The sequence below is a fragment of the Nymphalis io genome, chromosome 4 (assembly GCF_905147045.1).
Source record: "Nymphalis io chromosome 4, ilAglIoxx1.1, whole genome shotgun sequence".
Lineage (NCBI taxonomy): Eukaryota > Metazoa > Arthropoda > Insecta > Lepidoptera > Nymphalidae > Nymphalis > Nymphalis io.
In genome coordinates, this window is record NC_065891.1 from 9,168,466 (window position 1) to 9,185,366 (window position 16,901).

Consider the following 16,901-nt stretch of genomic DNA (forward strand, 5'->3'; position numbering starts at 1 on the left):
GATATATCTTCATTATTTCTAAAATAAATTTACTGTTCCCCACGACCCCGTTCCCGACATTTTTTTTCTATTACCTCCATGTCAATTTTCTTCTAGTCATCAGTTTTTTGGTCAAATCGTGGTGAGGAAAAAAGCAGTCCAAGTCACTTTCTCATTTGTACTATAGATAAAGGCCAGAAAGAAAAAACCTATAAAACTTAAAGATTCTATTCTCTGGAAGTTAAGGGTAAAAAGAATCATAAGTAGGTTTTTGTTCTAATTTAGGATAAGTACACTATATATTTAATTTAAAGTTTACTGTGATGTGATGGAAAGGGAGAAAATAAATCAGTGTCATCAAATTTTTCATTTAAATTTATTCATTAGTTGGAGTAAATAAAATAATACTTGATTACACCATTAAATGTAACGTCAATTGTTTGTCAAGAATTTAAAAATAAATCATGTAACCAATATATGATCAATATCCTAAGCGGCGTAGATCCAGTGCAATAGCCGGTGCAGTGATAGTTTACTGTTACGCTTTTCAATGTAAACCGATCTAAAAATATAACGTCATTATTTGCAATAGGCATGATGACTGATTTTGAAATAACCTTCTATAATGTAGGTACACTTCTACTATTGCTGAAAATCATTTTATTTCAGTAATAAAGCAACTGTTTACGCAAATAATTGCATTTTCATTTACATATTTTGAATTTCGCTCGAAAACACCCGCAGGTGTCATGGCGCCTGCACGTGACGTCACGCCACAGTAAGCGACAGTAAACGTTGTATTCTGTCTATAAATATTACGTATTTCCTAAGGTTAAAAATGAATTCCAAAGTTTGTTATCGGTAAAAATGAGTTTCCATTGTTTGTGTATGTTCCAAACAAGAAAATTGTGAGAAATAAGTGGCACTTCATTGCATTTCACAGTGCAAATTGTCCCTTCGCGTTATATTGCACTTAGCTAATAGAATGTGTGAAGTGAAGTGAAGCGAGGATCTAAAATAAACAAAATTGATGATTGAGATTAATATACGAATACAAAAGGTGGCAATGGACAGGGTGCTTATTAGCTTAAAATAATCACCTGAGATTAGATGTTTCATTTAAATATATAGAGGCAGAGATTCATAAACATTTATTATATATTTATGATATATTTAGACTTATAGAACTAGTGGAGCTAAATGAAATATTGTCTTAAAAATTCTTACTGGTAACAATATAAGGGCTCTTCATCTGCGAGTAATACTATATAGCTAACAGAAAAAAACCTATGATAACACTAAAGATAAATAAAAAACATGAACAAAAGTCTTTATTTGATGAAAGAAACTCTCCTGACATCAACAAATCAATCCCGGGCAAATTAGAGGAATCTGCATCAAATAAACCTTGTTCCATCATTGACGGATCTTGGATGTTTTATTTTCTTCACAAAACCCCGAAAAACCAACGACTCAACTGATTAAATGGCGCAAAATTAATTTTGAAACGCGTAAACACAACAACTTTTCAAGAGAAAGGGTTATAGATACTGATGCGTGACGTCATTCGCTCTGATTGGTGTTTCAAATATAATGGCCGATTGCAGAATTTTATACTTTTGTTTTATTAAAAATTTTATTCATCTCAATATGTATATTAAAATGAGACAACTTTTTAGAATCCATTTAAAATTGTTTCTTCTCTAAAATCATTTATTTTTTAATTCTTTAATACTGTCATCATGCCTAATAGCGATACTTCTGTTCCATTAAGTGTTCAAAAAATTATGTACATGTTAAAAACAAGAAAAAGACCCGTAAAATTAAAAAAAAAGTGATACATTAAAAACAATAAAAAATATATTAGAAAAGAATGAAATAATATAAAATAAAAGGATGCGCTAATTAATTGGGATTTCGAAATTTGATTAATATATTAATTTCAAAATTTGTAGGTTGATGTCTAACTGTCTCACTTTATTTCCTTTTAGTATTAGCAATGCGCTTATAACAAATTTCATCCTCTTGCTCTATTCTCCATTTTGTAAACTAAAATAAAAGGAGCTTTTTCAATATCAGTACAAAAACTATAATATATAAAGCCTAAAATTTTAAATACTTAATATATTCAATTTTGATTGTTATAAAATTTGCAACGATTTTTTAAAAGGTAGTTAAAAAATATATACTTTAAAGATTTTTTTATTTAAGCATAATAGCAATACTGAACTCGATTTTAATCGACCGAAGCGGCGGCGAATTTGTGATTGGCATTTGGCGTAGTCTGTCTGTATGTTGTAACGGAAGAATGGACTGTTACATTAAACAATACAGGATATAATAAGAGTTTACCAAATAACTGTAACAAAAACTGATGTTAAATTATAAATGTAAGTGATCTATTTTGATAATCTTTTGCTTGTTAATTACCTTGCTAATGTAATTTTGTTTCAAAGTTTCGATTAACATTAAGCTCATTACGCCTTTTTCAATTGTTGTATGATATTATATTTTAATAAAAATGCTACTCTCTTTTATAGTATAGTCTCTAGTTTTCAAAACAAAGGAGTCCGCGTTTTCAATGTAAAGCGTGCATAATACAAAAAATAACCATGAGTGCAACTGATATAAATAAAGTTGACGAAGATGAGACTAAAACGTTGGACAAGCAACAAATAGAAGCCGAAGAAAAAGAAGTAATGTTGAAAAGTGAAAATGAAACTGCAGAAGATGATGTAGAGCTACGAAATGACGAGGGCCCTGTTAAAGCAGCGCTCTCAGGAGATATTACTGAACAAGGCCGAGAAGTGAAACCAAAATTCATACCTATTGGCGCTATTAAAATGCCTGGCTTTTTTACTAGAAATTCAGATAGAGAAAAATCAAAGGTAATTTTTTTTGTAATAAAATATAATAAGTTAATTATTGGACATATTGAGTGATTTTATTTATTAAATATGAACACATTAAAATAATCACTAAATGTATTAATGAATCCAATTAATAAACCTACAAAGTAATCTTACAAAAATAAATATATTTTTAAAAAGAAGAAACTTTCTATAAACAACTTCATACTGTCAAATTAAATAAATAAACAATTGATAATTATTTTTATCTTTAGGAAGAGGAAGCTATTGAAAAAGAAACTGATAATGATAAAAGTCATGAAAAGTCAGATGAAGATAATAAGACTAAACAAGGATTCCAGTTTTTTCAATCTTGTCTATTTACAAAATTTTTGCAGCAGACTCCAAAAGAAAATGGTATGTGAATAATAAATTATTAAATCCACAAAAAATTATAGAACTTTGATATAAACCAATTAAAAATAATTTTAATCTTTCTCTAAATTATGTCTTCAACTTAGTTCAATACTTTATATTGATTTGTTTGAACTGTGTTTCGCAGACCATGCATTTAAAAAACCGAAAAGGTCACCTACCCAAATGTTTATTAACTATTGCTTCTGTCAAGTGGAGTTAAGTTCTTAAACCCTGTGTATAATATTAATAGCAATAAATGTTTTTAAAACCTTGACACATATCCTTCCAATCCAATCAAAATATATAAGACATAGATCTTTGTCCATTACTTATTGTGGTGTGCACAGTGATTAAAAAAAAGTACTTACTTTACTTGATACTTGGGCCTTGTGCAGACCCATCTTGGTAAGTACCACCATCATTACATTTTTTTCCAAACAACAATATCTGGATTAGGGAGCCAGTGTAATTACAGGCACAAAGACATAACATCTTAGTAACTATATGGTATGTAATACATTAATGATGTAGGAAATAGTTAATAGTTCTTACAGTGCCAATATTACAAGTAATTCTTTACTTTCTGAGCTTTGATTACATTGTACATATATATGAAATATGAAAATTTTCCAATATATGTATATTATGTACATATATATTAAATTATGATTTATACCTGTTTTCAATTGTCTTATAATTTTATTTGTCACCAAACATTAACAAGTAAGTAAAATTAGTTACTGCTATCAATTTCTCCAAAAATTAAATAAATAAACAAATACTATAATATTATCCTGGGACATTATACACACACGGCCATCTGATCCCAAACTAAGTAGAACTTGTACTATGGAAACAGGACAACTGATATACTACATATACCATTTTTCTTTTGTAAATACATACTTATATAGATAATTACACCCAGACTTAGGAAAAACAGATGTGTTCATACACACAAATGTCTGTCCTGGGTAGGAATCGAACCCAATCAACCTTCGGCATGAAAAGCAAGTAAAAGTAAAAGTCTACCAAACACACCAACGGGTCCGGCTATAAAAATATAAATTGGTTTTGTTTGGGTTTCTAGAAAATGTTTATAAAACATTCATCTATACATTCTTCTTCTTTCGGTCGGAAAAATATACATAACAAATAAATTTTATTAATAATAATAAATAAAATTAGAAATAAAAATCAATCTAATGTTTATATCCTGTATTATTAAACTTTAAAATAATTGCATGGTCTAATTTCAAAATGATTTTAGATGGTGATTCTATGGGAGCAAGGAAACGATTTGGATTATTCAATGTTAGATATCCAAAATTATTTCAAAAACATTCTGCTACTGAGGCAGCACTTGCATCAATGGAAACTTTAGAGGATAAACAAGACACCCCAAATGATGGAATGGAAAATGTGAAATTGGATGTGACTGTTAGTACTTAATAAATAATAATATTCATCTTGATTATAAATAGTTGCTGCAAATGTTAGTATACATATATATAGTTGGTATAATATTACATAATTCTACTTCAGGATGAACAAGATGGTAAAGTAGCAACAAGGCTTCCTTTAAAAGAAAGAATCCGGCAGAAGAAATTTATTATTGGTAAGTTAAATATATATTTCTCAAAGTAGAAGTCATGTACCCTACATAAATTAATCTTTTTTTTTTTATAGAATAGGAAGGTGGCCGAGCATATGGGCCACCTGATGGTAAGTGGTCACCAATGCCCATAGACATTGGTATTGTAAGAAATTTTAACCATTGCTTACATCACCAATGCGTCACCAACCTTGGGAACTAAGATGTCATGTCCCTTGGCCTGTAATTACACTGGCTCACTCACCCTTCAAACTGGAACACAACCCTCTTAGTTTCTGACACATGCAAGTTCAAGTCTCCATTGACAGTAAGATGGACAGTAATTACATAATAAATATTAAAGATAACTTAAAACAGCTTAATTGTACATTTTAGATGACATTGTAGTATGTGGAGTAACAATATTGGTGTTACTTGTTGTAATTGTGGGGATAGTAATTGGAGCACGTTCTGGACCACCCACTGAGCGCCCCCTCCGTCTTGGTCGATTTATCACCACCCAAACCACATGTGGATTGGTAGAAGGGTAAGATATTTAGTTATTATTATTTTTTTATTAAATCACTTAATTGTTACCAAATCAGTTGTTGATTAACAAAAAGTTTTTTGTAACAGGTGATTGCATATATTTAATGAACCTGATAGACAGATACTGTTTAATATTTTTTATTTTTTAAATTTATGTCTCTCAAATGACATTTCAAATAAAAATGTATTGTTTCTAAAAATACTTTATTCTTAAAATTGTAATCAATAATTTGGTAATTTATATATAAAAACCAAAGGTGTAAAATTCAACATCTACTTTTATTGTACCAATCGTTTTTGAGTAACAAGCTGTTCTTATAAGTTATTATGTCTGTTATCAATGTGACTTTGAAAGTTACATAAAGACATTTTTAAATAAATGAGGAGATTTTTAAATCCATTAGCAAAACTATCATTACAATCAGACAGTATTATGTATGTTAGTAGTTGATCAAATTTTAAATGATTATAATATATATTATATTTTTGGCTTGCAGAATTCTGGACGACCAAGTTTACAATTTCTATAGCATACCATATGCAGTCCCCCCAATAGAAGATAAAAGATTTACATATGCACAACCATTGAACAATATTTCAATGTGTTGGAATGGTACATTGGAAGTTCATGAACCTGGCCCACTTTGTTTACAATTTTTGGAAAACGGAACTATTACTGGAGATGAAGATTGCTTAACTTTGGATGTAGTCACCCCTCACGTAAGATATGACAGTCCATTACCAGTCGTCGTTTTAATTGGCGCTAATACATTAGCAGGTGGAATAAGTCCAGCTCAACCTTCTGCTATGTATGCAAGAACAAAAGAAGTTGTTTTCGTAAGACCCAATTTCAGACTTGGTCCATTCGGCTTTTTAGCCCTGGATATATTATCGAATTCTAAATATCCACGTACATCAGGCAATTATGGTCTCAGTGATTTAATTGTAGCGTTGCAATGGATACAATATAATATTAAACATTTTGGAGGTGATGCCGAATCTGTCACTTTGCTTGGACATAGAGCTGGGGCAACTTTAACTGCCGCTTTAACAACTGTTAATAAGGCTCATCAGTTATATTCGAGAGTTTGGCTGTCTTCACCTTCCGTTATATTCCCCGGTGATGCTTTGGAGCAATCTCAAAAAGCAAATGAACCCTTTAAACAAATCAGTAAATGCAATGATGTTGACTGTCTACGTCGTATATCACAACTAGAAATTATGACTGCCACGCCGGATACATGGCTGGGAAGTGACATTAACTCTTTACCTGTTGCTGATGAACTTAAACGCTCTTGGCTAGTACTAGACGGACACTACTTAAGAACTCATGCATACGAAAGTTGGGATGCTCAAAAAGAAGCAAAAAATTCAGGCAAAAAGAAAGTATTTAAACCCATGGTCTTCGGAACCACACAACATTCTGGCCACTCTGACGTACTACGTATGAAATACATGAATTGGACAGCTGAAATTGTAGAAAAAATGGTTAACGAAAGCTATTTAGGCGAGAAAAATTTGACTAATGAAGTATTTAAAGTGTTTAATAAATCATATGATGGACTTGTAGAATTAATTTCTTCTATTCGCACATTGTGTCCCTTAATCAGCCTAGCTCGATTGCGTCTGGTCGTGCCAATGTATGTAGTGTTGGGATCAGGTCCAGGCGGAGGCATTGCCGCTTCCGGACTGGCAGATATTAATTCTGATATTGAAGCTATTCTCGGTACTTTCGATTCGGAAATGCCAGAACAACGTCGTTTCATGGCAGCTATTCAGCAGTTATTTTACTATTTCGTTTGGCATGGCCAACTACCAGGACCGGAGACTGGTTTGATTGCAATTGGACAAGACCTGCTTTCACATCATGGTCTGCCGGCTTGTGATTTACTCATACAAGAGGATGTTGTACCAAGACAAGCCCACATCGACTAAGATTTAATTACAGTTTTAATAATAAGAAAGTTTTGCTGTCACTTTTTGTGTGTTTCTTTATCGTATATTTAAAACAATCTTTTTTTAATAACATATCTGTAAGTGTAGCTTTCGTAGAACTTATAATGCACATGTAATAATATTTAGGTTATTAAATCGAATATCCTTCTACTACTGATACAGCTGGTCTTCTAGAATAAGTGTCTTGTAATACTCATGTAAAAAAAGTGATCTGGTCTAGTATATTTAAGTACAAATATTTTTAAATGTGTCTTAAATTCTTCTCAAGGAATAATTCAAATAAACGAATAAGACTGATTTTCGAATCCCATCATACCAATGATCTCATGTAAACATTGAAACAGTCAGCTTATTTTATTAATAATTTTTATACTGATTAGCTTAATGTAAATCGTGTAGTTAGTTTTATTACTTTTATATACAAGTATTTTATAAACATTGTAAATTAATTCTATAAGGTTCATTAATAAAATTTTCTAATAATTAAAAAAGATTGGCCCCACTATAGCGATAATTGTAGTATTAACCTTTTGAATTTGTCTTTGTTTTCTTCCAAAGAATCTTATCGATTTACTTTAAAGGCTGATGATCCAAAGAGTGATTTGTGAATAATATTTGTATCAATTTATGGATAAACTAGCATTTTTACTATAATGTGTAATAATGTGACAGTTCGTATTGACCTTGTCATCAATCCACATCGATCTTGCCAAATAGTAGGGCATTTTGCCATAGTTTTTTAGGTGTGTAATTTTAATTAGCAGCATTAAAAATTAATATCGAATCTTTTTATGATAGCAGGTAAATTATCCAGCAGCTTGCATTTGACCAGCTGCACTTAATGTGTGTACTTCTTTGTGTCATTAGTGTAGTTATGTAGTCATAAATTATGTTCAATATGTTACAATTTAATAAATGTATGACGCTATCGAAAAGTATATTTGTTTATTTTTAATAAGACCTCTTTGATTATTTACTTATTTGAACTCAAAGAGCTTTCGAGTTCGCAAATATTGATAAAAATATCAAATATCTCTGTTAAAACTGACATAATAAAATAAATATTTCTAAGCTTCTGTATTGTGGTCATGTGGTAAAAGGTATTAATTAGATTAAAATTACGATTTGTATCATTAACAACAACTAAAAAGTTTACCTATCAAACTAAAAATTATTATGACTTAAAACAAAACTAATAAAGTGTACTACCCAAATAGACTTTAGATAAAAATATAAATATCTATAGAGCCAAACAACCACAACTTCGACTGTCCTGATATTTCGTTGGATCTCTACATTACGTCACGTTCTGGACTTTTGGTAAAACAGTCCAGGTTTCTCTCGCCATCTTCAATCTAAAACCTCAAACGGTGAAACCTACTGTCGTGTGGATGTGGGCCTTTACTATGCTATCCTGGGACATTTTCACACACGGCCATATAGATTACTAATCTCTCAACAACGATGCTGATAAACTTTCATACTTAACTCTGTGTTTAAGCGCTATTTGGCGAGCATGCACCTTGAAGATCCGCGAAACTGAAACATCCCCTTGCAATATGGATAGGGAATTCGCTGTCTCGCCGAGAACGGGCATTCAAATCTTTCAAGCGTAACATATGCATCCTGGGAGTTATAGAGGGTTGCACGACATCGCTGTAATCATATTGTTTTCACCACCATCTCTCGCTGAGATAGTTAAAGATTGGTAGCGTTTTATTTTTAATGGTATGCAAAGTTAAAAATTACTTGAACATTTTCAAGTTTATTATATTAAGTGTAAATGAGTAAGTAAATGTAATATACATAAAAAAATAACTGGAAGTGCACTGAATGTTTAAATAAGCAACTAAAAGTAGGAAACATACGCCTATTAGGTCAGTCACCGCTCTAGAAGATTGTAACAAATCTTCCACGGACACTATGGAAGTATCCTATGTTACGAAACATAAAGCTGAGTCAATCACCACAATGTACCAATACTCAATATAAAGTCGATAATATAGACCTCACAGAATGTAAACTTCGTAACATTATACAGCAAGAGTTAGCTTTAACGATACTGAATTTAGTAACCACGCAGCTAAATACTATTAATGATCAAATAAAAGGTTTTTGTGAATCACTAAACTTTATTAATGAGCAAATGAAAGCAAAACTTGATGAAAAATCAAACATTGTTGACCAACTAAAACGTGAAAATGATAATCTTTAATCCTCTGTAAAAGACTAGATTAAATACTGTTGAAGTGCATATGAGGGAGTGCAATGTCGAGATAAATGGGTCAGAAATGGAAATAACTTTGTACGTAAGGATGAATTCAGCCAGGCAAAACAAATCAAGAATAAAGATTGTCTGAAGCTTATAGCTGACGTCATTATATTCAGTGTTATGGGTGTTAAGTTAACAAAATGTTTTAGATATATACTATCAAAACATAAGAGGCTTAAGAACAAAAACGAACAATATCCTGAAAAATATAAAATTAAATTCGAATTTCTAATTATATATATTCCTAAATTGTAATTATAAAGTTGTAGTTTTTACTGAAACATGGTTGAACTCCACAATCTCGAGTGACGAGCTGTTTGATTCGCGCTATATAGTGTACAGGAAGGATACACACATGGTGTACGTTTTTGTTCGAAACTCTCGAAAAAAGACGGAGGAGGCGTATTAATTGCTATATCTGAAGATATTTCTTCTTGCCGAGTACCTCATTGGGAGACTGACGATAAAATGATGTGGGTTATATTAGACATAACCAATGATTGTTCTGTTAAAAAATCGGTCTTTGTGTTGTATACCTACCAACCACGTGGCATAACCACGAGTTCAGGAGTAAAAATAGCCAATCTTTTCGCTAGCCACTTTTCTTCAGTCTATCCTAATGAATCTATACACACGATAACCACAAATAATGTACGTACTAAAACAACATTTAATAAAGCAGAGGTTTTAAAAAAATAAATAAATCATTATATCCTTAAAAAGGTGCAGGTCCAGACAGAATTCCACCTATTTTCATAAAAAGATGCGGCTCTGCTCTAGCTTTTCCATTGACGTTAATTTTTAATAATTCTATAAAAAACGGTATTCTCCCCGAGGATTGGAAAAAAGCTCGAATGGTACCAGTTTATAAAAAAGGAGATCGATCGGACATTAAGAACTACCGTCCAATCTCCATCCTTTCCTGTCTTTCTAAGCTGTTTGAGAGCCTTGTGTATCCCTTGCTTAATAAACATTTTAACAACATCATCACACATTCGCAACACGGTTTTAGAGACGGGTTATCAGTTCAAACTAATCTAACACTTTTTACTTCAGACTTGGCATTAGCGATGGACAGGGGGGACCAGATAGATGCTATATATACTGATTTCAGCAGCGCATTTGACAAAGTAAGCCATCAAATACTTTTTAATAAATTACATCAGTATGGCCTTGGAACTACTCTACTTAGATGGTTTCAGTCATATTTGACACAAAGATCTCTTACAGTTGCCTTAACTGGGTTTGAATCTCAGATATATTTTGCTAAAAGTGGGGTTCCACAGGGCTCACATTTAGGTCCTCTCTTGTTTCTCGTTTTTATTAACGATATTACCGAGAATATAAAGTATTGTAAGTGTTCATTATTTGCGTCTGCAAACAATGATGGTGGTGAATCACTGGTGGTAGAGCTTTGTGCAAGCTCCTCTGGGTAGGTACCACCCACTCATCAGATATTCTACCGCAAAACAGCAGTACTTAATATTGTTGTGTTCCGGTTTAAAGGGTGAGTGAGCCAGGATTACAGGCACAAGGGACATAAAATCTTAGTTCCCAAGGTTGGTGGCGCATTGGATATGTATGATATGCGATGGTTGACATTTCTTACAATGCCAATGTCTAAGAGCGTTGGTGACCACTTACCATCGGGTGGCCCATATGCTCGTCCGCCTTCCTATTCTATATAAAAAAATGAGTATACAAAATAGTAAAATCCAATTCAAATATAGATTTAATACAATACGACCTCAACAATATTATTAAATATATAGGCAATGTTTTCATATTAAATTTACCCGTAATATAAAACCGCTTGTTTCTAGTTACACAATTGAAAATAAAATATTACAAGAGTTATCGCAAATTAAAGATTTAGGAGTCACTATTGAATTGGGAAAGCTACTAAAATCTTGGTTTCATCAAGCCGTACACTCAAGGCTTTTCAGGGAAAACTAAATTACTCTTGTACAATTCATTAGTGGTGTAGCTGTCTTGAGTATGCCTGTGTTGTATGGAATCAACTTTATAGCGTATACTTTCAGCGTATTGAGAGTATTCAGCGAGTCTTTACGAAACATCTTGCTTTTCATGAAAAGGATTTTTCGCACAGACAGTTATACAAAGAACGTTTGGTAAAATTTAATATGATTTTTCTTCGAAGAAGGCGCGAATTGTTAGAACTTAAAGTCCTACACAGTATTATTACTATAAGTTAACAAACTCAAGAATTAATTGAGAGAATACTGATATCAGTTCCTTCCAGGGCACACAGAAGTACTCACACCCACAAAATATTTCATACTCCATGCCTAAAGTCTCATTGGTAGACAAGCTACCTTAATACGGTTGTGTAATAAATATAAAAATATCGTTAAATCAATTCCTGACATTGACATTTTTTATGACTCTCCCTCAATGTTTAGAAAAAGTTAATTATTATAAATTGCATGATTAGTTTTAATTAATACTTTTAATCATTTTTATTTATGATTTCGTCAATTGATTTTTAATAATAACAATTACATTATTAATTATTTAATTTTGACATTTTAAAATTGCTGATGATTTTTTGTTACTTTTAATTTGAATTTGATTAGATTGAACCTGGAAGTGCTATGTACACTTGTAATTGACATGCATATATTAGATATACTATTATTGTTTTATAAATTAAATTTTTCAATGCTTTATATGTATGTTGTAAGTGTGCTATTACAAATAAATAAATAAAGTTATTAACATTTTTTCCATATGTAATATATTTTTGTTTATTTTTATTTATGTCAGAAAATATATTTTTGTTGTCTCATGAAACTTTTTTAATGTATGAATATTAAATAAGTACCAATTTAGGACAAAAATAAAAAAAATGACTGTTTTAGTCTATATTTAAAATCAAACTTTTTAATATTATTATGACAATAAATAAAAAATACATTACGTAATTTCCTAATTGGAGTGTAACATGCCAATAAATTAAAACAAATAAATAAACGACAATCAGAAACAAATTTTGGCAATAAAAATGTTAGCATTTTGTCATGAATACTGCCGAGAACAACATTCCTTATTTTCATAATTAATGATTACGTTCCCTAAGAGGGGAAATAACTTGTATGTTCTCCTTTCCAATTTTATGGCTTTTACGTATTACAGAAGGAGATTTAGGTTTCATCTGTACTTGATCTGCTTCTTTTCTAAGTTTATCCATAACAGAAGATTGTTTTGCAACAGTCATTGTTAATTCCTCATTCTCTTGTCGCAGCAGTGACAGTTCGACCACCAAAGACTGTTGATCTTGAATCTGTAAAAAAAAACTTATGAATGTAATTGTTTAACATTTAAAAAAATGGGTAGGATAGGTTGAAAATGGCGGCGTATCATTGCAGAAGTATGTTCTACCACCATTTATTTTTCTTTGCAGTTTCCAAAATTAGGTAAATATTATATGTTTAAAACATTATGTATATATATATATTTAGTCCGAAAAGAAAAACCTTATCTAGTGCTCATGCTAATGATTATTTATTGCTTAAATGTTATAGTGTGAGGCAAATGATGTGGCTTCAAACCCGTGCAAGCACCACTGAATTTTCATGTACTTAATTTGTGATTATATTCATCTCGTGCTTTACGGTGAAGAAAAACATCGTGAGGAAACCGGCATGGGTCTGATTTCACTAAAATTCTGCCACATATGTATTCCACCAGCCTGCACTGGAGCAGCATGGTGGAGTAAGCTTCAAGCCTTCTCTTTAAAAAGGGAGAGGAGGTCTTTGGCCCAGCAGTGGTACATTCACAGGCTATTACGGATAAATATTTATAGATACCTGTTGTTGGATGCAATGATTTTCACTCTCAAGTCTGGATATTTCTGCAGACGCCTGTGCGAGCAGTACACGAGACTGCTCTGCTGCAGCTGTTGCTTGTCCAGCATGCTCTGTGGCCAACTGACACAAAACCCGTTTCTTTTCCACCTAGATTAAAAAAAAGTAAGTACTTTTAAAATATTTTATTTAATAAATGGGTCTTGAGATAAAAAATTTAAATATAGGCATTCTCACCTCTTCCCTTAACATTTGTATTTGAGATTTAGATTCTTTTTTAATAATTTCTACATCTTCTATTAGCTCATTTTTAATAGAGCCAAGTTCACGATAGGCTTCCTTTTCAACATTTTGTAAGCTTTCTATCAGAGACACATTATGTTCCATAATTCGATTGTGCTCTTTAGCCAAAGCAGCCTTTGATTTCAGTATATTTACAAGAGCTTCCTTATACTCATTACATTCCAATACTGTGTTATTAAGTGTATTCTTAAATGTCGCTAATTCAGATTCTAGAACTTCTTTAGAATTTGTCAAAGTTTGAACTTGGCTTTCCAAGTGTTCCAATTCATTATCAGATTCTCTTAAGCGCATTGTTAAAACTTGTACAATATCTCTGGTGACTGATAAGGACATTTCAAATTTATTTTTTTCTTTAACAGCTCTGTCAACTTCCACTGTCAACTTATTTATTTCATTTTCAAAATCTATAACTTTCTTTTTTGATTCATCTCTCATAACTTCCAGATCCTGCATCAAATTTGACTTTTCATTTCTTAAAATATCATTCTCATTTTGCATATTTTTAATTTCCTTATTTAATGCAGCATTTTTCTCTTCATTTAATTGCAATGAGTGCTTTAACTCTTTTATCTCAACCTCTAAGCATTGTATTTCTCTTTGTTGCTGAGTCCAATGCTCCTGTAAATGTCTACTACGTTCCTCAAACTGTATTTCACATAGTTTTAACTTTTCCTGTGTTGCTTCATCAATTTGTTCTAATTTAGCCTTCATTTCTTTATCCTTAGCCACCATAGCATGTAGCAATTCCTGTACCTTTTCATCTTTTTCTTTTTTAAGTTGACTTTTGATTGAATCAATTAAGGAATTGTGCTTTAACTTCAAATTCTCTTGATCAGCTTTAGATTTAGCAACAATTGTTTGTTTTTCCTCATCTAGTTTTGTTTTTAGAGTTTCAAGCTCAGCTTTGTATTCACGTCTGATACTCTCATTTGCTTCCAGAGCCAAAGCATGATGCCCTTTAACCATTTCTAGTCTTTGGTGAGTTTCTTCCAAACAAGTTTCGACATCTGTAAGCTTTTTCTGAAGATCTGTACACAAACTATCCCTAATTGTGATAACTTCCTCAAGAGACGAAAGTTCAACTTGCTTATCACTGACTTCATTTTCTAACTTTTCACATTGCTTTTGTAATTCAAATATCTCACACTTTAAATTATTAATAACTGTAGCTACATAAGCTTCAGTTATAATTTCATCATTTTTGTTAGAGTTTTCATCATTAATAATTAGCGTACCAAATTTGTTTTTTATTTTTTCAACATCCTCACAGTTGTTGTTTTCTTGTAATAATTTTTGTAATTTAGCAATTTCATTTTTGAGGTCATCTATTTGTTTATTGTACTCAGTTATAGTACAATCTTTGTTCCTAAAAGTTGAGGATAATATCATTAAATATATTGTTTCGAAAGATATTAAAGTTACATTATGGGAACACCATTTTAAGACACATTATTTTATGTTTTTGTATACAAGAACATAAATTTTAGAACATATAATATTATATTGTCTTATTACAAGAATGCTAACATATAAACTGTATGTTTTACACACAGAAATAATCAGTTAAATAGTTGACTATAGCTCATTACAGTATATAAATTACTACAGTAATTTAATTAATGTTTTAATAATAGACAACCTTATTTCAACTTGATATGCTTTAATAAGTTCATCTTGGTCTTTGGCTTCATTATTTTTAGGCAAATTTTTGGCAGGTGGTAACAATGTCTTTTTAAGACTACTGGTTAACGGTTTACTTGTAGTACTCGAATTTTTAAGAGGCTTTGGCTGAAAATTAAAAATTATGATTCAGATTAGTTTTCATTACCCCATTTTTATTCATTAAATGAATTTATTTAATTTTTATATGTTGCACATTTGTGTAATTCAGTGAAACTTTTACTTACAGTTTTGAAAGATTTTGTACTCGTTACTGAACTACATTGAGATTTCACTTCAAAGTTTTCCTTAGAAGGCGTTGAGGTAGGCACCTTACTTTTCGTAACAACAGGCGCTTTGATATGTTGTTTATCTATATCTCGTTTAGGTAGGGTTTTTGATTGAGTTTTAATTAATGCTGCGAATTTGAAAAACATCATTACCTTACGATAAATTTTTGAAATAGTTTTTCAGTGAAAGGACAATTATATCGAACTAGTTTCTCCACGCGGTGATAGTCAAACTTGAGTATCTTAATATTACATAATTAAGTTAAAAACGTCGTGTTTTAACTTAGCTTTATTAATAAACTTGCTTTTTAATACTAGTAACTTTTGCTAAGATCGTTGAAATTTAGATAAAAGGATGAAAGAAAAATTAATAAACTATATCTACATTTATAATACAAATATATTATTTTAATATAATTGAATGAAATAAACCTTTCCTAACTGAGATGTTTTAAAAATTAACTTACCTGATGGTTCAAATCTTTTTGCTTTCGAGAACATACTTCAATTAGTATATAAACTTCTATTAAATCTTCAACTTAATAATCTTTTTACTTCTTATACAAGCAATGAAGTAATTAAATTTAATGATTTAACCGTAAAATAGAGCATATATTGTAAATACCTAGAGGCTACCAGAAATCGCGCGCGAAAATAAAGAGATGAAAGGAGACCTTTGTTTTGTTTTCTTTTGTATGCAATGCGTTAACGCTCAGTTAGTGACCGTTAAATCAACTTAAATCTACGTTCCAAATCACGCTTTGTATTATTGAATTGCAGAGTTGCCCGTTTTAAAATTAACGAATAAATTTAAACTTTAGGTCCTTTAACTATAAAAGATTAATATTATTAATAAAATCCGAAATATATCCAAAAATAATTCATGTTATTTAACGATATTTGAAAATAATATAAATAAAAAAAGTAATAAGTAGTAGTTACTAACTTTTTATTTATAGTTTCTGCGTAAAGCGTGTTAATAAAAATATATGTCTGTATAAAAAAGTTGCTTCTTAGTTATTTTTATCATATAACGCATAACCATATTTAAAGAAATAAAGATAAAGTATAGAATTTTAATTGAATGAAATAATCGAAAGGCCATTTTCAAATTTTAATACAGCTATAGCACTTCTTGCTACATTTGATTGACAGAAGAATAAAAAATTTAATCGCAAGTTTAATTCACTGAATCAAAGCCAAAAT

The 16,901-nt window shown here is 30.9% G+C and overlaps 2 protein-coding genes across 4 annotated transcripts; one reads left to right on the plus strand and one right to left on the minus strand.

The window, feature by feature from the left end:
• The first annotated feature begins 2,240 nt into the window (after window positions 1-2,240).
• Window positions 2,241-8,300, plus strand: LOC126781779 (neurotactin). Of its 3 annotated transcripts, none has more exons than XM_050506808.1 (7): window positions 2,241-2,369; window positions 2,520-2,867; window positions 3,104-3,245; window positions 4,516-4,685; window positions 4,791-4,863; window positions 5,236-5,386; window positions 5,886-8,300. In XM_050506808.1, exons 2-7 carry the CDS (start codon window positions 2,592-2,594, stop codon window positions 7,321-7,323), a joined length of 2,250 nt encoding a protein of 749 aa, XP_050362765.1. In that variant the 5' UTR covers window positions 2,241-2,369; window positions 2,520-2,591; the 3' UTR covers window positions 7,324-8,300. The 3 variants fall into 3 exon arrangements, with proteins under 3 accessions (XP_050362765.1, XP_050362764.1, XP_050362766.1); XM_050506807.1 differs by having other exon boundaries at window positions 2,257-2,373; window positions 2,525-2,867; XM_050506809.1 differs by having other exon boundaries at window positions 2,257-2,369; window positions 2,525-2,867.
• Window positions 8,301-12,576: 4,276 nt separating this feature from the next.
• On the minus strand, window positions 12,577-16,469 carry LOC126781780 (myosin-3). The gene is made up of 6 exons (XM_050506810.1): window positions 16,163-16,469; window positions 15,654-15,823; window positions 15,386-15,534; window positions 13,681-15,112; window positions 13,447-13,593; window positions 12,577-12,920 (listed from the first exon to the last, which is right to left on the minus strand). Exons 1-6 carry the CDS (start codon window positions 16,194-16,196, stop codon window positions 12,696-12,698), a joined length of 2,157 nt encoding a protein of 718 aa, XP_050362767.1. The 5' UTR covers window positions 16,197-16,469; the 3' UTR covers window positions 12,577-12,695.
• Between the last annotated feature and the right edge of the window lie 432 nt (window positions 16,470-16,901).